The following is a 22,852-nucleotide window of genomic DNA, read 5'->3' on the forward strand; positions in this document are numbered from 1 at the left end:
CTAACTGCTTTATACTTTAAATTACAATACTCACCTCTTGATAGAAGTATGTTGTATTTGATTTCCAGACCTTCCAAGCACACAGCAATGATAAACTCAAGGAAAAGTTTATTACACTACAAAAAATAAATTAAAAGAGTAAAGGTGTACAGAAACCAAAAAACAGCTCCCTCTGATCATACAGATCCACTATTTTTGACAATAATGTTTACCAGTTTCTCTATTTTCATACTCAAAACTACTTTTTCATCTGTTGCTCAGATTTTTCTTAATTTGTACTTTGCTTTAAATATCTAACTGATTTACTGAGTTAATAATACTGTATTGAAAATTAGCCTTACTTTTTCAAAAACCTTATGTTTAGCATTATTTTTTTAGCCATTTCATTTCATTCTCACAGCAGGTGAGACTAAGCAGCATTCTGTATTACGGGGACTTCAAGAAAGGAATTTGAGGGTAATCCAACAAAATAGATCATTCCAAATTTACAGTGAAATTGTGTTACTTCCTAAATTTAAAAAAGTCATTAAATAAATATAACTAATTTGAAAAGTACCGAGTGCTACTTATAGCCACAGGAAAAAATCTGTCTGTTTAAAAAGAGAATGTTAATACTGATTGTGTGCCTACGAGGAACAGGGGATAAATTACGGTTATTGAAATGTTTTACATAAAAGATGGGATAAAAAAAAAACAGGGTATCGACACCAACTAAGGTAAACATTAATAGTGAGTCCATATATAAAAAACAGGATGAACATCCCATTCAAGATAATTTTCAGTATGATTCCTCAAAAGCAAACTGTTAAGGCCAACATGAAACTGTTTAGTTCGAACAGAATTTTAAATGAAAATAAAAAATGCAGCTCAGGATGTTATATCGTGCCATGACTGCTTGTGTCTTTCCAACAGGCTTCTCATTTATTCACCTCCCCCTTGCTTAAAAAAATCTATTACACTACTTATTGTTTCTGTAGTCCACCAAATCGCAAATAAATACAACTGAACTTTCAAAGATTTGAAGCAGTGTTTCATATCAATTATTTTTGGCAGTACTCATACTATCATCTTAGACTGTGTTAAGCTGTCCTCTCATCAAAATAAACCAGCTGTCTGAATTAATATTTGACTGCTTTGAGAAAGTATAACTGATCAAAATTTAGATAATTAAAAACTGGATTGAATAGATTTTCATGTCACAAAAATAAAACAATAATACATTGAGTTTAAGATCTTAAGAATATAGTGAAAAATAATTGTGGTCAGTTTCAATAGCAGAGGAAAGTGGTAAGCTAAATTAAATTATCAGAGGATTCCTCTTGCAAATAAAAATACCAAAAAATGATCTCTTTTTTATATACTTTATAATTTGCAATAATCATAAAAATAAAGCCTTTACATATTTTTGTTTAAAGACTGGTGAAATCAACAAAACAAATATAATTTTGATGGATAAAGAAAGCTCTGCCACATGATGATCAACAACAGGAAGCATGTAAAAGTGACAAATTTAAAGTAGAGCTTGAGTGTTATATAAAAAAAAATAATATTTTAAGACATTACCTTTGCTTTCTGAAAAAAGTCAGAATTTATCACAACATCATATGCAGTGCAGCCTTGTGAACCTTCAAAAAAAAAATGTGTATTTCAAACTCAAGTTAAACAACAGAAATGGTTTAAATCATCCTGAAGATTAGTTACTGTTGTCAACTTCTGCATGTGGTTCTCCGAGACTCATGGGAACCCTAAAGCTGGATGGATCATCTGATTCGAGCAGCTGGATAAGTTCAGCCTCGGACAAGGGAGGAGGAGCAGGAACCTGTGAAGACTGACACACATTGACAAACACCTTCCCACCATCACTGCACTTTGTCTTCACACACAAACCTAAAATAACAAAAGAAACAGGAATGACAGTAAGAGTGAATGAACAAAATCTCTGTAGTCTGATTACAAAAAGGAAAAGAATAAAGCGGTCCAAAATATTCTAAAATTAAAACAACTGATTACTCTGTCGTACTCTAAAAAACCTCAACCAAATCTTGAACCATATTCACTATATCTTTGTAATGTTCGCCAAGAAGAAGCCTATTCGGTTATATACTAACTTTGATTAATGCTGTCTTCCCTTACTGGGAAAACTTTGAAAAACCCACATCAACATAAGTCAGAAAAATAACCAAATTCTCCTATTTCTGCCAGTCACTGATTAGATAGAAGACTAGTATGGACACCTACCCGGCTCTGGTCTGATCTGTTTTGATCCAGGGTCTGCAGTTGCTGCCTGACTCTGCATCTCTTGAGCTGCCTGTCTGACAAAACAAAACACAGCCATTCAGTTAAAGATAGCAAAAACACAGTACAGTATATTTAATTTTTCATACAAGACGGACTCAGTACCAAATATCTATTTAAAGGTTGTGGGTTTCAAATCAGTATGTTACAGTAGAAATATAAAACAAAGGTATTTTAATCGTGAAAATATGGAAATAGAATCTTCACTTCAGTTTTGGGGCCAGAAAAACAAAAATCCAAATCTGGACACTGCATTAAGCCACACTTCTTGCTTTTATTCCCTTCTGCTTTAAAAATTAAAAAATGTTGAATCAGTGTACTAAATGACAAGCCAGTTAGTCAGAATACAATTACTGTATAAGGTGCCAAGCATAGAAATTACTGTAGAACTTATATGGGTTTAATTAACCAAAAAAACACTGCCTGTAGGCCAGAGTGTTTAAGTTTAGTATAAACATATCTTTTTAAACTGTTTATTTAATTACGTTATTTATTTCTCTTGCTACAAGATAATTAAAGGCACAAATGTTATAGCTTGAAAAACTATGTTTTGTTTTCAAGAGAGCTTCACTCCAGACTGTCTGTTTAGAACTTTGCCGCTAACTGACAGCTGCAGGATTTCTGAAAAGAAAGCTTTGGAAAGGTGCCAGTTTTTGAACAGACAAATGCACTCATTATGGTATGTTTGGCTGCTGATCAAGGCACAGCCATAAAAGTGGTCTTGAACGCAAAGTGCAAAACTATCTTCAGTATTTAGAATAATAACTTGTATTGCCCAAGTTATATTCCATTAAACTTCTAATTTAGCCTTATTACCCTTATAAATTCAGTTAATTTATATGACAGGGATGTTTATGTTGTTTTTGAAACTACTGATAATATAATTTACAACCAAAGCTTAAGCCCTTGTTCAAAATTTGAATTATGAAATGTCATGTTAGTTTACATTCACCAAACTCTTTATGACATGAAGAGAAAGTAACAAATGCTTTGCACCTGAAGTAGAATTTGACTGTAGAAATCTTCTGCATCCATCTCTGTGGCAAGGAGGGACTGATCAGTTGTGGTGTTGGATGGCATTTTCATGAATTTAAATTCCTAAAAGGTCACATAAGAGTAAGGAATATTAAAAATACCATACAATGTAGTCAAGAGCAAAATAGATGTCAAGTGAATATTGTAATAATTTTGCTGCTCATGTAAATGTTTTATTTATTTATTTATTTTTAATGTACAGGCTTTTATGAATAAAACTTGTAAACCATGGATGTGTAAAAATGATTTAGCCATATATGTATTAGTAACGTATCCTAAAATTCTTTGACCTAAACCAGGGGTGTCCAAACTATGGCCCGTGGGCCAACTGTGGCCTGTGGTCCATTTTTAATTGGCCCGCAGCAAATTCTAAAAATATAGTGGAATATGGCCCTCACATGAAACTTCTTCTTAACTGTAGTGTACTTCTTAGGTTTAACACAAGGCGGAGTTACTGTCTTGATCAAGGCAGCGTCTTCACAAACAAGCACAACCAAAGAACAATTTTACTATGGGTGACCAAAAATGTCAGAACCAAAGAAAGGCACAATAGCAAGTGAGTGCAGAAAATTTCAGATAAGGTGGGAAAATGAATATTTCTTCCTAGAAGTCAAGGGCAAGTGTGTCTATTTGATTTGCAATAGAAAATACTGTATTGCAGTGATGAAAGAGTATAATGGGTGTCGACACTAAGAAACCAAACATCTGACCTACACTGGTGCTGAGCGAGAACAGAAAGTCAAGCAAATGGCAGCTAGTCTGCTAACTCAATAACAGGATATTTTCCGTGCTAACAAAACACAAGAAAATGCCACATTAGCCAGTTACGAAGTAACCCAACTCACTGCCCGTCACGGGAAACCTTTCTCAGATGGTGACTTCATAAAACAGTGCCTCACTAAAGTTGCAGGAATAATGTGTCCAGAGAAAATGCAGGAATTCAACAACATTCGCTTGTCCAGAAACTCAGTTGTGTGGCAAATTGAAGATTTGTCAGCTAACTTAAAACATCACGTGTCAGATAAAGCTTGTACTTTGGATTTTTACTCAATTACATGCGATAAAAGCACTCTGAAATACAATAAATGAAAACTGGTCACACAGTGGCGCAGTGGCAGTGCTGCTGCCATGCAGTAAGGAGACCTGGGTTTGCTTCCTGGGTCCTCCCTGCGTGGGGTTTGCATGTTCTCCCCGTGTCTGCGTGGGTTTCCTCCGGGTACTCCAGTTTCCTCCCACAGTCCAAAGACATGCAAGTTAGGTGTATTGGATATCCTAAATTGTCGCTAGTGTGTGCTTACTGTGTGTGCCCTGTGGTGGACTGGCTCCCTGCCCAGGATTTGTTCCTTTCTTGCGCCCTGTGCTGGCTGGGATTGGTTCCAGCAGACCACCCCGTGACCCTGTGTTAGGATATAGCGGGTTGGAAAATGACTGACTGACTAAATGAAAACCCATTAATGGAGAGCTGTGATGCGTTTTTTTTCTTTAAGCATATTCATTTATGAAGCATAATTTCTCGTATATTTGATTGATTTTGCTATCTTAATACACAGGAAGTGAGGCAATATACTGTAGCTCACCTCTAGTGGGTGGCTCGGACCTCCATATATTTCTCTGTGGCCCCAGAGAAAAAAATTTTGACAACCCTGACCTAAACACTTTACTTAATTTCAAAGCATAACTACATAGTCTATGTGTTCAACAGTGGCTCCAGGATTGCGTTTCCTTTAAACAATGTTTTTCAAAGACTCTGCATTGGACTGAAATGCCACCATATGCAAGCGTCATCTCCCTGAACTCTTGTCATGGAAGAATATCCTGAAAACAGGGATAATGACAGCAAACATTTAACTTAACTACAACACTTTTGGACCGAGGAAGGTAAGTACGAAGTTTTATCATCAATTTTTATTTAAAACATAAACGGGCTGTCCTGACACATGCAAATCCCAATTATCAATCCCCAAATATTTCAGTCTACTCCTAACATGCAATAGTTCAAAGCCACTGATTTCTATTACCTTCATAAAGTAACTGAGTAGACTCGGTGTGCGCTTGGCTTTACATTTTTGAGGTAGCATGTAACTACATGCTTAAATAACATTTCAATACACAACAAACATTTCACAACTCATTTATCATTAAATTTCACTCACATTCCATTGTTTGATTTAAATTCAAAAACATCTTTACTGCATGACAGTAAATTGCACAGCCTGAGCATTCAAAGAACTGCTGTGCATCTATGTGCACAGAGACAAACAACAAACACTAAATATGCATATCAATGTTGTCTGTAAGAGTCTAAATTCAGCTGTACGTTCATGATCTTGTTTTTTACAAAAACTATTTTCAAGGAGCCAAAAATGGATTAGACATTTCTTTACTGAAATTCATTAACGTAACAAGATTCTGGAACTTCGTTACTGGCACATATGGAGCAGGCTGAAGGAGGTTTTATTTTCATTTATACCACATTTATCATTAAAGCTTGGCACTATGGGTGTCCAAGTCTTTCTGTAATGGACATATGGTCACCAAGATAGAGTGACTAAGCCTTTATTTAATATTAATGTAATATTATTTATCATGTATTATTTAATATTTTTATTACTAATTGTCACTTTACATGTCATTTTCTAAAGTTTCTCTAAAGACCCATGGGCAACACTGACTGGTGACTCCATTTTGGTATAAGCACGTTCTGCAATGAACTAGTGCCTGCCTTTCAGCCACTGATGCCATAGTATAGCTCCAGAGTTTGATGTGGATTACTTTGATAGGAAAATGGACTGATGTATGGTTTGGCATTAGTGTCAACTGTTAATTTTGACAATAAATTTTAATGTAATTTTAGTCTTAGTCTTCTGACTAAATTGCAGTTCAGCCTTTGTCACAATTTAGTCATTTAATTATTGTTAGTTTTAGTCCAGCTTTAGTTGACAAAAAATACATTTTAGTCAAGAAAAAGTAAATCATTTTTAGTTGACTAAAAGTAAAGTAGTCAAACAGTCAAAAGCAGATGGATATCTTGTTTAACATATGAATATGCACAGAATATACTGTACCTCTAAACTATTATACTAACTTGTACACTAATGAGCAAACCAGCACGTATTGATTATTGAACATGAAATGAGGAGTATGTGTAGAAAGGATTTAAATCCAGAAGAACTTGGTCAGATAATGGCAGCTCTGGTCTGTCATCACAGTTTTCTGGCCTTCACCATGACTTAGTTATGCTGCTATGAGATTTTACCAAAAATGGCTGGACCAAGCAGCACACATTTAATTTCAGCACAGGATTTAGAAAGAACATTATCATCATGGACTATTGGATTTATCAGACCATTTGCACATTTTAAATTTTTTCTTGTGATAGTTTTTATTTTTTTTTTAATCCAGCAACTGAAAACCACTGATTAAAACAACACTTCAAACACTGTTATACTAGTGAATTCCAAACTAACGTTGGTAAAAATTTACATTTAAACAAATCCTTAAAAGCTGTTTTTGTAAACAAAATACTTTTAAAATCTGGTTTGTCAGAGAATCCCACTGTTAGGTTTGTACCATTTGTTATTGAAAGATTTATTTTTACATCATTAGCTTGTTAAAAACTCATTAAAGAGTAGCATGTAACAGAGGAGTCCATGTTTTACATTAATCCTGTATTTCAGAACTCTTACAAAAGTGTCCTTGCTGTGGTGTTTCCAAAGTGTGTCACATGAGTGATCAGACTTTGTTACTGCTTAGCCTGATTGCAAATCCAGAATTACAAAAGCTACCTCTAGTCAATTAATCATAACTGTGAGACTGAATTACAATCACTAACATGCTATATTCTAATATATGACACAAGTGCTTCTACCACTTTCTTCACATTTTAGGGGTGGAGTGGAGCACTATTCTGGCTGGCGTAATGATTTCCTAATGGCACCCTAACTAGTGGTCAACTACACTAGAGTCCAATACACTAGAGTACACAGTAGAGTCCACTTACAAGCATGCAAACAAGTTTTTGGGTTTTTTTTTTTTTTTAAATTATACCGCTGCATTCATATTCGTTATTTGTTGGCGGACCATGTCATGTTTGAAAGAGATGTGCAAAAGGCATTGCATTGCTCACTGACTAGTTGTCTGTTTGCAACATTTTTGTTTTTCGTTTACTTTTTGTCAACTAGGATTTTAAAAATATTTGTCTTAATTTTGTTGATAAAAACTAAGATGAAAATTACTTGTAAACAACATTTTTTCTGTGATGAATATGTAACAAAAACTAAATAAAAATGCACCCTCATTGATGAAAACTAACACTGATTAATCACATCTTTTCATCTTGAAATTCAACAAGTCTTCAATTTTTCCACTTCTGACTGCAATTTCAAGGCAGGAGTCAGATTCCCACAAGCATTTTCAAGAATATTATGAACAAATAAATATTTAAACCACTAAATTAATAATATCCATTCATTTTCTAACCTGATTATCCAGTTCAGAGACACATGGTATGAAATATATTGCATGTTTTTAATCATGTGTGTTTAAACAAAGCTCTAAAAGATTGTAGTTTCTCAAGATGTTATCAATTTTTTAATGCATTAATTAAATTAATAAAGTAATCATCCCAGGTAGTGTATTTAAGATAGTGTTTTCTGCACATATAAATTATCTATACTAATAAAAGGCAAAGCCCTCACTCACTCATCACTAATTCTCCAACTTCCCATGTAGGTAGAAGGCTGAAATTTGGCAGGCTCATTCCTTACAGCTTACTTACAAAAGTTTGGCAGATTTCATTTTGAGATTCTACGCGTAATGGTCATAACTGGAACCTATTTTTTCGTCCATATACTACTGTATAATAGACTGCTGCTCGATGCCCGTGGGAGGCGGAGTTACACCTCCCACGTAATTTAGTGCCTGCCCATATAAGGCCGTCCGTCAGCAGCAATCCAATAGAAACACTGCTGCTAAATATTCATGGGTGAAGGACTGTGCTTATGCAGAGGAAGATGAGATGGTCAGGGTGGTGTTTGGCACAAACTGAGCGAAACTGTGAGAGAAATTTTTAAGTGCCGGGTCTTAGCTAACATTAAATACAGCCGTGGGGTGGAAAAAGTCAATGTCCCGCTAAAGGAAGACAGTGTAAAAAAAAACCCGTGCATGCAGTGTGTCACGTCTCAGATAAAGAGGAAGACGAGCTGTTTATTGATGCAGTAAGAAACGAATCGATGAATGAAACCTGTTATCTTTACAACGATTGATAAACACGGAATGTAACTTGAACACAACACATCCTACAAATACGAACCTGATTGAAAGAAATAATAATCAAATCCTTGATGACAGCAACACTCATAACACTCACAAAACAATTACTGTATATTGACAATCATGTTATGTTATTTTTAAAATGTTCCCTTTTCTTTTTCATAACTTCTTTAACACACTACTTCTCCGCTGCGGCTTGGTGTATATATATATATATATATATATATATATATATGCACACCCCGATCTACATACACTCAAATAAACAAACCACACGCCGTGGCGCAATGGCAGAGGCTTCACCTCTAGCGCCATCGTCCGAGGTTCGATTCCCGAGAAGGGGTGCACTGAGTATGTACGCGCACTTCCAGATTTATTTTACCCTCGCATCCCCTTGGTTTGAGACATATGAAAAAATATGCGGTTAACGCAGAAAGACAGATCACCAATTGAAGCTTTATTAATAATGAATACTTTATTCGCCATCAATGATTGTTTTGGTAAAGCCATACTCAGTGTAATCATTAGATGAACGGTAAAAAAGTAAGAGCGAGAGGAGGGTGACTTATTGAGGCACACAGGCGAAACCACAATAGCACGCGGGCTCGATGCGTCGGTGCGCGTCAACTCGATCTGAATTGCACGATCACATTCGAAAAAATATATCTTTTCAAGTTCTATTTAGTCGACACAAATATCTTTGGTTGGAATGTAAGGCGAATTTACTCTTTACATTTATATGGTGAAGAAAAATGTATGCAATGATGCCTACATTTAGCTTACATTCCTACCAAAGATATTTCTGTCGACTAAATAAAATTTCCTTCTATTTAAAATTTAAATAGAACTTGAACAGATACAATAGTTCATAATATCCACGCAGACTTGCACGTAAGAGGGGGAGTCATCCGTTTTAACAAACAGCATATTGCACGGATACGAAATAGCCTGCCCATTTAATTATTTAGGAATGGATAAATAAATTAAGATTTTGTACAAATAATGTTTTTCATTTTTCTTCCTTTATGGATTGTGGCACCCCCAGCAACAGTTGCTCGCACCCCAAAGAGTATGTATGTATGTGTATATATATGTGTATATATATATATATATACTAGCAGAATACCCGCGCTTCGCAGCGGAGAAGTAGTGTGTTAAAGAAGGTACGAAAAAGAAAAGGAAAAATTTTAAAAATAACGTGACATGATTGTTAATGTAATTGTTTTGTCATTGATATGAGTGTTGTTCTCATCTCTCTATCTATATATATATCTATATATCTATATCTATATATATATATCTATATATATCTATATATATATATATATATATATATATATATATATATATATATATATATATATATATATATATACATACCAGCTTGGCAGCGGAGAAGTAGTGTGTTAAAGAAGTTATGAAAAAGAAAAGGAAACGTTTTAAAAATAATATAACATGATTGTCAAAGTAATTGTTTTGTGTATTTGGCGGCAGCGTCACAAAGTTTTTTTCGTCTAGCTGCATCAGAAAATGTACCACGACGTCTGACACGCCTCCTTTTTACTGTTTTCTCACAGCTTGGATTGCTGCTGTCATATATATATATATATATATACACACACATACATACATACATACATACACACATATATATACACATACATATCTTCATATCTACATATCTATATACATATCTATATATATATACACATACCTATCTACATCAGATATACACACACATACATACATACACACACACAAATTATATATATATGTGTGTATGTATGTATGTATGTATGTACGTACGTACGTATGTATGTATGTATGTGTGTGTGTGTGTATATATATATATATATATATATATATATAATGTAGATAGGGGTGTGTGTGTGTGTGTATATACACACATACATACATATATATACACATACATATACTTGTGTGTATAGCTTTTATATACAGTATGTGTGTGTATAGCTTTGGTCACTGAGTGCAAGGGAGAAATAATAAAATATAGTCTATAAGTTATTAAACAGTAAAACATTAACGTTTTAAGAAGTACAGGTACATTGAGCACTACTGGAGTGGTTGCGGGTAAACTACATTTTAAAGACTGTGTAACACAACAGGTAAGTAACTAACAGCAGCTAAAATGTATATGGATCATCTCTCGGTAGTAGATCCCTTTTGAAAGGCGCTACACGACGGCTGTGGTATAGAAATTACATTTTCTATGTGAACGTTCAAATTTGTGCCTCTGGTAATGTGCCTTACCGGCATTTAAAGAAAATTAGTTTTGTGTCCTCTGCAGTGTTAAGAGAAAGGCTTTAGTTTGGGATAAAAGGAAAAAAGTTGTAAAGAAAGGAAAGTTGCCTTTTTCTTTTATATAGTATAGAGAGATGTGTTCGCTGACGTTATGATCGCCTTTTGACGACAGTCGCGGTGGGTCTTGTGTAGACTGGTGAGACGTCCTCGCCATTAATCGGCTGTGATGGCACTGTCAGTCCTCTACTCGTGCGTGTCTTCATAATCCGGGGTGAGAACCTGATAATCGTATACGTGCAAAAGAAAGTGTGAATCGCCTTAATATTATTTTGCCGTGGTGTAGAAAAGGGGTCCCGTGTTTGCACTTGTCTGGGCTATAGCGCAGGGGAGGATGAAAAAAATTAAAAGTGCTCACTTTGACTTAAGGCAGAAGCGCAGTCAGCGTCTCAAAGGCGGCACAGCTATGCAGCGCTGGCTGCTCGACTTTTGCAGGGCAGGAGACCACAGTTTTTGCAGACACGTTCATGATATCAAAAGTCTCAGCGCTCTTTGGAGGTCATTCATATATTATATATATATCAAAATACCCGCCCCTCGCAGCGGAGAAGTAGTGTGTTAAAGAAGTAATGAAAAAGAAAAGGAAACATTTTAATAATAACGTAACATGATTGACATTGTCATGAGTGTTGCTGTCATATATATGCCTGCCTAAATAAGTCACCCTCGCTTTGCTCTTACTTTATTTACCGTTCATTTAATCACGGCTAGTGGCGGAAAAATTATAAAATGGAAGGAGGATGGCTTTACCAAAACAATTATTGATGGGCGATTATTCATAAAGCTTGAATTGGTGATGTTTTTCTGTGTTAACCTCATATTTTTTCATACTTCTTCTCAAACTAAGGTGGTGCGAGGGTAAAATGAATCGGGATGCTGATCAATGTAATCCGTGTACCAGGAAATCATGCATTGACAAAAGCTCCCTGTGCTTGTAATGCAAAGTGTGATTAAATGCATTATTTTTAGCGTTATGGAGCACATGCATCAAGCTTTTCAGCTGTGCTTGTGCTAAGAAAAGGAAAGATTTTAAAAATAACGTAACACGATTGTCAATGTAACCTTTTGTAAGTAGTGCCTGGAGGATTCAGTGTGGAGAAACTCTATAGAGACAGCGTGTGTATTAACTTGTGGATTTTTCTGTATTTGGTGGCAGTCTGACCAAGTTGCTTCGGAAGACGGCGTTAGCTGCAGAGCTCAGCTCAGAGCCAAATGAGATGAATGGGAGGGGAGATGATGACGTGACTCCCCCACCCGCCTTAACTGTCAATCCCCACAAACACAGTCTCGGAATTTGCATAAGCACACCCCTTCACCTACAATTTTAACTTAGTTATAAAGTGATCAAAACTCTCGCTTATATCCTCGTCCTCTCATTAAACTTGTATCCCGCATTACCTGTGGGCATGTGAAACGCCAGCGTAGCCTGTCTATGAACTTAATTTAAAGTTTAGGTTTACACCTTGCTTTCTTTCGAGGTAGCAGCAGTCATGAATATGGTAGTATATGTCACTCGCTCGCTTCTTATTGTTTCGCTGCCTTCTCAATTATATAATGCATGTTTTCTTAAGCGCTTTTTGGTGGTCTTCCTGGTTTTCTACGCACTGCGTTGACAGTCAGTTCACGTGATTACGTGAGAGGCGTGATGATGTCACACGAAACTCCGCCCCCCACATCATTGCCAACTCAACTCCATTACAGTTAATGGAGAAAAATACCTTCCAGTTATGACCATTAGGCGTAGAATTTCGCAATGAAACCTGCCCAACTTTTGTAAGTAAGCTGTAAGGAATGAGCCTGCCAAATTTCAGCCTTCTACCTACACGGGAAGTTGGAGAATTAGTGATGAGTGAGTGAGTGAGTGAGTGAGTGAGTGAGTGAGTGAGTGAGTGAGTGAGTGAGTGAGGGCTTTGCCTTTTATTAGTATATATATATATAGATATATATACATATATACATACATATATATATATATATATATATGTGTGTTTGTGTGTGTATATATATATGTGTGTATGTAGATATGTATATATATGTGGATGAATGTGTATATATGTATATATATATATGTATGTATATATGTGTGTGTGTATATATATATATATATATATATGTATATATATATATATATATATATATATATATATATATATATATATGACAGCAACACTCATCACTCACAACAGTGACAAAACAATTACATTGACAATCATGTTACGTTATTTTCAAAATGTTTCCTTTTCTTTTTCATTACTTCTTTAACACACTACTTCTCCGCTGTGAAGCGCGAGTATTTTGCTAGTAACTTAATACAAATGAAAAAACAAAAGAAACTGCATTCATGCGAAAACTAATTTTTTTTGGTAAACGATACAGGACCAACTGCACTTGCACCAATAGACTCGTAGAGTTTCTATCTACAGGTCATATTGTTGCTTAAGGGTCAATCATAATAAACAAATATTGACATAACACACAATGTAAATATAAATACAATATAAACAAACACTTGCAAATACAGTGGGAATTGAGAAAATATTTAGACCCCTTTACTTTTTTTTCACATTTTGCTAGGTTTTAGCTTTGTCCTGAAATCATTTCAATTTTTCTCCCACGTCAAGCACACTCAATACCTCATAACAGGATTCTCACAAACATGCCTACAACACATAATTGACAGTTACCCTTTTCTCAAATATTTAAAAAATATCAAACATCTTACTTATTTTAGTCTTGTAAACTAGAGGATTGCAGGTTTGAGGGCGTTTCTATCTTGAAACATTTTGTTGCACTTACCACGGGGTAAGTACTTTTTTCTGTTGCCAATTGTTGCTAGCTAAACACTCCACATTTTGATAACATTCTTATTTATTATTAGCAAAAAGATACAATATCTGCTGAAACTGGATACAGTATATACTTCCTATTGTTAATCATGGCATTGTTTTAGAATCCTTTGATGTTGTTTCACTTTTGACAGCTAAAAGGTACTCTACTGACACACTTAATGCACTTTTTGTCCTCTTGATACTATTCCACCACAGCTCTTACTGGAAGCTTTTGATATCTTGGATTCAGCATTGTTGGATATTATAAATGGTTCCATTAGTGAGGTGAATGTGCCCTCATTTTTTAAACATCCTGTACAGTAGTGCAACCCAGTCTTTAAAAATCAGAATTAGGTCCTGGAGTGATAGCTAATTTTCACCCAACTTCCAAAGTGCCATTTTTGGCTAAAATATCAGAAAAAATTACTTATAAGCAATTGGTTGGTTAACTCCAATAATATATTTGAGATCTACCAATCCGGCTTTAGGTGTTATCTTGGTGTTCAGACAGCCCTTCTGAAAGTATTTAAATGACCTCCCTGTTATTACTGACTCAGGTGTGGCAGCAGTCCTTGTCCTCCTTAACCTAGATCCTAGATGGCAGACAATTTTCTTTATCTTAATTCAAAATAAAACGGAAGTGCTGATAGCTGGTACTGTTGCCAAAGCTCAAATTGGTTTTGAACTCCTTGGTTCTTGCAGTGACTTTTGTAAACCTCATGTTCGGAATCTTGGGGTTATTTTTGATAGTAGCCTCTCTTTTGAGAACCAGATCAATTCTATGGTCAGGAGTTGCTTCTTCCAGCTTTGTCTATTAGCAAAGGTTAAGCCCTTTTTATCTCCTAGGCATGTTGAGAAAGTTACTCAAGCTTTTATCATTTCCGGGCTTGATAAATGTAACTTGTTGTATTCTGGGATCCGCAAATCCCTGACATGCAGCCTGCAGCTGGTCTAGAATGCTGCTGCCCGCTTTTGGTCAGGGAAAGAAAGTTTTGATTCTGCATCTCCTGATCCGCTGTGGTGACCCCTAATGGGACCAGCCGAAAGAAGATGATGATCTCCAATTTTAGCTTCTTTACACTGGTTGCCTGTTAGTTTCAGAATTGATTTTAAAATTTTCCTGCTGGTTTTTAAATCAATACATGGGTATGCTCCTGCCTATTCATCTGAATTGTGTGTTATACACCAGCCATCCACAGAGCTTAGATCTACCAGTCAGTTGTCTTGTGTAAAACTATGTGGGACAAGGCTTTTGCAGCAGCTGCACCAAGTCTGTGGAATTCTTTACCTAATTACATTATGGAGTCACACTCAATTAAACTATTAAAAACTAAATGGAAGATGCATTTCTGTTCTCTCACTTTCTGTGACCTTTAGTGATACAGTAATCCCTCGCTATATCGCGCTTTGACTCTGCGGTTTCGCTCTATCGCGGATTTTATATGAAAGCATAACTAAATATATACGCGGATTTTTCGCTGCTTCGCGGGTTCTGCGGACAATGTGTCTTTTTACTTCCTGTACAAGCTTCTTCAGTTGGTTTGCCCAGTTGATTTCATACAAGGGACGCTATTGGCGGATGACTGAGAAGCTAACCAATCAGAGCACGCAGTTAAGTTCCTGCATGCTGAATGCAGTGTTAACCAGGAAGTCTCGTCTCGCTCATTCAGTATCAACGTGTTTCGCTGTGTAAAGAGTTGTGCTCTTTTGTGTTTATCTTTGTGCATAGTCAAGCCCTTCATTATGGCTCCAAAATGATCTGCTACTGCTTCAGGGGCCGTGCCCAAGCGCAAACGGAAGATGCTAACGATTGCCGAAAAGGTAAACGTTTTGGATTTGTTGAAGGCTACGATTCTTTTTTTTTAAAAGTAGGAAAGGAATATAAGATCTACGGCCGCAGTGTCCTTTTAACCAGGGTGCAAAACAAGTTGTAAGTGGATGTAATAAGGCAGTAGTCTGGATGGAATCTGCTTTAGGGATTTGGATTGAAGACTGCCAGAAGAAGAACGACGGCAGTGCTACACAATCGCCTGAAGTGGCTCCTTTAAGGGCTGTAACGCTCTCCTTTGTTGTGCAGTAAAATTAAACTCATTGTTATCGGACAAGTCATCGTGTCATTGTTGGTGAGTAACCATAATTACTTTTCTACTTACAGTACTTAGTACATGTACGTACGTTTAGTGTCACTGTACACACACATTTACTGTATACTATTTTTCTTGCATTGTACGTATTTATTGCTGGTGGCCTGTCTATCGTAATGGCTGTAACATGTGACATCGGAGACACTCAATATCTTTAAAATATTTAGGTTTTACTGTATATAAACAGTGTGTTTATATACATAATTTCAATGAATCTTACCTAATATCTAAGAGAATACAAAGGGATTATGCTGTATAACTCTGCGGGGAATATTTATAAACAGTGTGGGAGAGTTTATAAGGGCTTAAAATATATAAAAATAACCATAGAAACATATGGTTTCTACTTCTGATTTTCACCTATCGCGGGGGGGTCTGGAACGCAACCCGATATCGAGGAGGGATTACTGTACTGACAGTTCCTTCCTCATAATCACTTGTTTGTTTCAATTTACTGCTAGTTTGTATTGTGCTGTAATGTTATTTATGTTTATTGTATATTTTGTTGTAAAGCACTTTGGCTACAGCAATAGTAATGTTGTTTTAAATGTGCTCTATAACTAGATGGTCATTAAGGCCTCAAGTTCACCAATTCTGTTTATTATCCAGTTTGTTTCCAAATTTAATCTGCTGTTCTTTTTTACTCTGCTTGCCCATCCCTTCATGTAATTTCTTCAACTTATTACAATGATATAACTTAACCAGCTCCATCTCAAGATCAGAAAGATCATTAATGTATGTAATAAAAGGTCTATGGATGCAGGAAACAGGGATACATCTTTATGAGAAAGTTCTAGCAGTGCATTAACTTTCTCTCTTATGCATATGGGAAGTAACTTATCTGGGCTTTATTGGTCCAGTTCACACGAGCATTTTTTAGCCTGATTCATACAAACACTGGATGGACGGATTTTATTCACATCTTGCATAGTGCAAAGCCTCATTCAGCCAGGATTAGTTGAACATCAGGAGGCAAGGTAAAGTCGATGCTTGAAATGGGCTGGTACTACCCAGTACTCAATACAGACATTTCACACACACAGATACAGTATAATCGTATAGTATAGATAGAATAGAATAGATAGATAGATAGATAGATAGATAGATAGAGTCAAACATTTTAGAACACACCATTTCTTCAGTTGTTATTGAAACAAAGTTTAAGTTGAGTGGTACAGAGCAACCAGTAAACTACCAGGAGTTTAAAAATTTTTTTGGTTTTTAAAAATAATGTAATTTTCAGAGTTAAACAAAAATGCCTTTTCCAGGTAACCTATAATGAATTAACAACATTCAGCTTATCTGCAGCAATGGAAATTAATTAAGCCTTGAAATCTGATGCAAACAATTCCTACTGATGTCCCACCTCTTATTTATTACTCACAAACAATCCATCTGTATAAAAGCAATGTTAGAACAAAATGTATTGCTACAACCTCTGAAGCATTATTTGGACAATAACTGCACTGTATATTGCAGTCATAATTGCAAGAAAAGGGCAATTAACAAATGAAGACAGCCAGGAAAAGCATTACAACACTTAAAGTGTAGGCCATTCCTTTGGAAAAATTGCAAAGAAAGCCGAAGGTGTCAGTGAGTACAGTTTGTTTCTGTTTGGACAACTGTAACAATTGTTTACATTAACTTTAAAGGCTTAATTCATATTCTTTTCTGTAAAAACGCTGTACGTTGTTAACCCATTACTTGTTGCCTGGAGAGACTCTTGTGTATAATTGTTAAAAACGCATTTGTTTTTACTTTAGGCAAGAAGTTATTTTTTTTAAACCTTTGGAAGTCTACCGCTTACATTGATGTCATTTCAGGTTACTCACTAGACTAGAAACGCTTAAGTTTAAATAAAACCTGGAAAAACTGGGGTTTTCTGAAGCTTTTGACAGGTATGTATATACGCAATATATTCATATACAAATATGTACTTGCAAGTATTATATATTTATCTAACAGTAATTTCTCTTATGACTGTCTGTTCAGAAACAGGCTATAAAATATGCCAGGTAATGTCATAAAATTTGACCAGTGCCTCTGTTCTCATAACTTCATCTGTCTCTCGCTCTTTAGGTCTACGGCGTACGGGTATGAGGTACAGAAGACTAGACTGGACAGTAAATTTATTACATGGTACTGTATTTCTCCACGAATTCAATTTGACATTGCGTGCGCTTGCCACCTCTTTTCATTTATTTGACTGTGCTTGTTTTCTTGTGCGGTGCGTTAAAAATGTAAACTCAAGCAAGACAGTAAGAGACGCACGTTATGTGGAACCGGGTCATTCCATCGGGCCTTTTTTCAAACTCAAAACAAGCACGTTGCTAAATATACAATATGACACTCTCCCGTTCTCTGTGACACATGCAGCCCTTTGCTTAACAAGACCTGCTCGTGTTTTTGCACATTTTCTGATATGCCGGGTAGACAAGAGTATTTGCGTTAGTAGATTCCGTTTGCAGGAGTCCCGCTTTTCAAAATATCCACGAAATGGAGTGACTGTGACTCGAACGTGTCGGAAAGTCTTTCTGTGCTCTCACTCACCGAGCTTCCGAGGTACTCACCGGTTTATGTCACCCAGACTCCAAGGTATCAACACCGACAAAACGCGTGCTACGCATGAAGCTAGCAACGACTAACAACCGAAAACAGTGACTTCCGGTACTTCATGCGCGTCGATGTATCAAAATAAGAGTCCACTTACACGGAAGCATCTTTAAGCCATGCTAGAGGATGCATCGTACCTACAGAGCCGCAATTCGCGAGACGTGATGCTTTCATAGTTTTTCCGAAATTTGAAATGCTGTTTTCGAATTGATGAACTGCGTGCTAGCTGTGCCTGCCCACAGACTGGCTGTTTAACTGGATTATGATTTTTTTGTTGCCGCACTTATTTTTCTCGTTTTGTGTTCGAAAGAATACTTGTCAATCTGCATCCCCCTTTCTAATTACTGCTTGTATGGCAACTAACATCTTTTGATACCTAAAAAAATATTTTTCCCTATGGTGTTATATGAAGGAGAGAATCAAGAGCATTTTCACAATGATTCTTGTATTGGAACCAGAGCAGTACTTTTCTGAAAACCCAATTTCACCTGTCAAAGTATTGGTATGACTGCCAAATAAAATGTGCTTCCTACAGCAGACCATGCTAATACACCAGGGCATACTCACTAATTTTCATTTGTCCTTTACTGTCCATCATAAGGAATGCAGCACATCAGACAGACATGTTTTGTCGGCAAATTAAGGTTTTGGCTTAAACATTTGAGTCATTGATTTGAATCAGAATTTGTGGTTTGTATTTGTCTGCACCAATCGAGCATGTATTTTGGCCACAAATAATAATATGTATTTTATTTGTAAGTGGCTGATATCAGGCTCCAGAATAATTATTTAATATTGCAAGATTGTCTGAAACATTAATCTATCCATCATTTACCAGTTTTGCTAAATCCAGTCATAAAATTTGCAGAATTTGCTTTCAAGTCATAGTATTAAATAACTCGGTGAGCACTGAGTATGGTGCATTCATTTTTCACATGCTGATTCATTTATTTTCCCTATGTAAAATGCTGGTGCAGTCTATCTTAAGTCCCTTGAATTTAGAGAAGTGGGAAACAAGAAAAATCAGAAGTACAAGACACAAGACCTGAACCGAACGCACACTAGCATGATGTACAACCCAAATGTGGGGCTAATTACAGGATAACAAGGTAATGCGCACAGGTCACCCTGGCCGGCTCATCTTTCCAAATAAGCTTCAGTGGAACAGTACCAGTTAATACTAAGTACAAAATAATGATATACGATTGAACATTGTAGTTATGCTGTTTTGTACATGCTATGAAGGGATGCCCTTTTGAGGAGAAGACCACGGGAATGGACATATCACCAACAGTACCTCCCCCGGGACATGAGAGGGCAGCCCCCTGTTTACATTGGGGCCACGGAACAGGCGCCTCATGTATAAACGGTGGGTACGCCCAGAAATGTTGCGTAAAACGTTTCCACGTTCAAATCGCGATGTATAAAACCTAAACTTGGCGTAAAGCTACGCACATTTCCACAGTACCTCATACCCTGTCGTACACAAGTTCTCCGCTGGCGGCCCCCAGCGTCAAAGCAGTGCTACTGTTCCTGTGTGGTTATCCTTTCTTTTCCTGACGCGGCTTTATAAATACACTGAAATTTACCGCATATTGTTTATTAGTTTAATGCATCTGATTGTAATTAACCAGTAACAATATACTGGTCCACGGAATGGTCAAACTACAGTATTCTAAATACCATAGCTGATTTAGCATTGTTACTCTCACTGCACCTTCTTCTTCTTCTTTCAGCTGCTCCCGTTAGGGGTTGCCACAGCGGACAATCTTCTTCCATATTACTCTCACTGCACCACTCGGAGCAGCTGATCGGAAAGAGAATTATCGGTATACAGCATCAAGCACACGCTGCCTCAGCCATGCTTCCTATTTGAACTGTTTCTCACACTGCAAACGCTTCAAACCTTTCCTGTAAGGACCTCGCAGTTCAGAAAGAGTTTCATCCCAAGAGTTCTAAACGCACTCAATCAGTCCATCAACTGCTCCTTGTAGAACTGTTTGTACTTATAAGTACAATTACCTCACTGTAAACTTGCACTAATATTGCACAACCTGTGCCACTTTATAAAGAGTGTATTTACATATGATGACAATATCATTTTTAAGATGAAATGCAGCAAAATATGTTTATTATATTATACAGATAAAACTTTACTTCATTTATATAATCTATATTGTTAATAATTAAAGGACACAGTGTTGCTACGCTAGCAAGGATCTGGCGCTCCATTCGCGCTGTATGCTTCACTGGGACTGGCGTGAAAGATAGAATAATTAAGCATGTACTATGAACATATTTCAATGTTCCTTAAAAGTTTTGAAGAATCAGCGTTATAAGCTTACAGATGGCTTAACGTCCATTACAGAGCTGATTGTGTGGCGATCGGATACTTGAAAAAAGAAAAGGAAGGACAAGAATTGGAGATTAGCACGTTTGAAAGAGACAATACTGCAGGGGCGGCCCTAGGCATGTGCAAACTGTGCACCTGTACAGGGCCGCCAAGCCAACGTATATTGAATATAAAACAGAAAGAGAAAATAACTACACAGTTAAAAACGCAGCGGCAAATTTCGGCAAAAGTTAAACTCTTGTGTCATGAGCACGAGGCGGCTATGCAGTGTCCACAAAGGACGTGGCCATCCGCCATTCATAAGATACCATATTGACATTGGCGGGCGAAGGGGCCACCGATTCTTTCTCTTCCCAGGGCCGCCCCCTGAGTACTGCTGCAATAAATTATTTCATCGAAGGTCGCGCACAATCGCTGCGCCACCGTGTTTCCATTTTTAATAACATGCTTTAACTTCTATCATCATGAAAATGATATCACATATACATCTCAGTATTTTAGTTATTCAGAGAGCTGTAATATCACAAATGTAATGGATTCTGTGTCCTGTCAGATGAAGAGAACGCTGGTTTAAGAAGCACATAGTGATTCACACACATAGAGCACATAGAAGAACGCATACAAAACAAAGCATTTAACGTGCTACTTTAATTACGATGAGAAACTGGTTAATTAAACGATTTTAAGATGACGTTTATGAAGTTCTACTTTAATGACAAAATAAACTACGTGATTAAAGTGGAAATTTCGAGATTGAAGTTGACATTTCGTGCTTTTTCCCACTGTGTGCCTTTTTTTTCTCTGTACCTTAATAAGCTTTCATATGACACTCAGATGGTGGGCTACAACTCGCCTTTTCACGGCGACTTTGATATTTGACAGCTTCTTTTTCATTTCGGGCACTGTGCGACTTTGTGAACTTGAGCTTTCGAGTTTCTCCGACACACTAGGTCACTTGATCAGCTTCCTCTTGTTGTTTATACCACTGTTTAAACCAACAAATAGTATGTTTTTCCTTTGCCTCCACTTGGTATTCACTGAAATTCTTCCATTTTCCCTCTTGCTTTTCCCATTGTCTTTTCACAGAATGCTGAGCTTAAGGGCTATTTATATTGATTTGCATATTCAAAGAGGCGTAATTCTGGGGACAGCAGGCGCGTGCATGTACGTTACTTTTCACGCTGACCAGGATTTATGTAGAAAGAATGCAGAAGTTGGCGAACGCACAGATTCCTGCATCTGGATTTGTCTGTGCGAATTCTACGCACGGTGTTACGCATGAGGCCCTTGGAGCTTAGAAGCTCAACCCCGTGGGGGTCTGTGGCCACCACCAGGGGGCGCCAGGACAGCTCTGGAGCCTTGGCATGCAGCACTTCCACCACTCCCGGAAGAGCTGCCGGATGTTAATCAGGAAGCACCTGGAGCATTGCCGGGTGTAATATAAAGGAGGTCAGCTCACTCCACTCGGGGAGCCGGAGTCAGATGGAAGAAGACAGAGCTAGAGAGTGAGGAATGGAGGTGGCTGAAGAAAAGAGAGAGAAGAGTGAAGAGATAAGGACTGAGCTTTATTGGTTGTGTTAATTGTGTTGTGCAGAATGGTAATAAAACGTGTGTATTTGTGGGACATTCTGAGTCCGTGTCTGTCTGTGTCCAGGTTCAAGTTTACAATGCTCAAAACTTTAACAGTTTAATTTTTCATGCTCACACAAAAAGAAAGCTTTCCTTGCAAAACTTTTCATTTGCCACCAGTAACATCACATCCTAACAATTACAGGACTAAAACACAGCACATGTAAAAGAACCTGAAAAAAAAAGTATACAGGGTGGTCCAGATCTAATTATGCAGATCCAGATCATCTGGATGACTTTGATTTATGCGGGGACGATTCCAGTTTGGCGCGATGGCGATTCTTCATGTCGTCAGTTCACACTCTTCTAGATGGTCTGGGATTTTTCGGGTGATTTTCTATGTAATAAACTTAATATGTTAC

General features: G+C 36.9%; 1 protein-coding gene across 2 annotated transcripts in view; it reads right to left on the minus strand.

The window, feature by feature from the left end:
- The window catches only part of pih1d1 (PIH1 domain containing 1), a 40,128-nt gene extending 21,558 nt beyond the window's left edge, over nucleotides 1-18,570 (minus strand). Inside the window, exons 1-6 of one of the 2 annotated variants that reach the window (XM_039774718.1) lie at nucleotides 18,466-18,570; nucleotides 3,292-3,393; nucleotides 2,239-2,312; nucleotides 1,702-1,887; nucleotides 1,564-1,625; nucleotides 35-116 (exon numbers count right to left, since the gene is read on the minus strand). In XM_039774718.1, coding sequence (XP_039630652.1) covers nucleotides 35-116; nucleotides 1,564-1,625; nucleotides 1,702-1,887; nucleotides 2,239-2,312; nucleotides 3,292-3,326 — 439 coding nt within the window. In that variant the 5' untranslated portion in view covers nucleotides 3,327-3,393; nucleotides 18,466-18,570. Of the gene's footprint in view, nucleotides 1-34; nucleotides 117-1,563; nucleotides 1,626-1,701; nucleotides 1,888-2,238; nucleotides 2,313-3,291; nucleotides 3,394-18,465 lie in introns of those variants that run through there. The other variant, XM_039774717.1, reaches the window with a different exon arrangement.
- Between the last annotated feature and the right edge of the window lie 4,282 nt (nucleotides 18,571-22,852).

Source organism: Polypterus senegalus, chromosome 13 (genome assembly GCF_016835505.1).
Source record: "Polypterus senegalus isolate Bchr_013 chromosome 13, ASM1683550v1, whole genome shotgun sequence".
In the NCBI taxonomy this organism is placed as follows: domain Eukaryota; kingdom Metazoa; phylum Chordata; class Cladistia; order Polypteriformes; family Polypteridae; genus Polypterus; species Polypterus senegalus.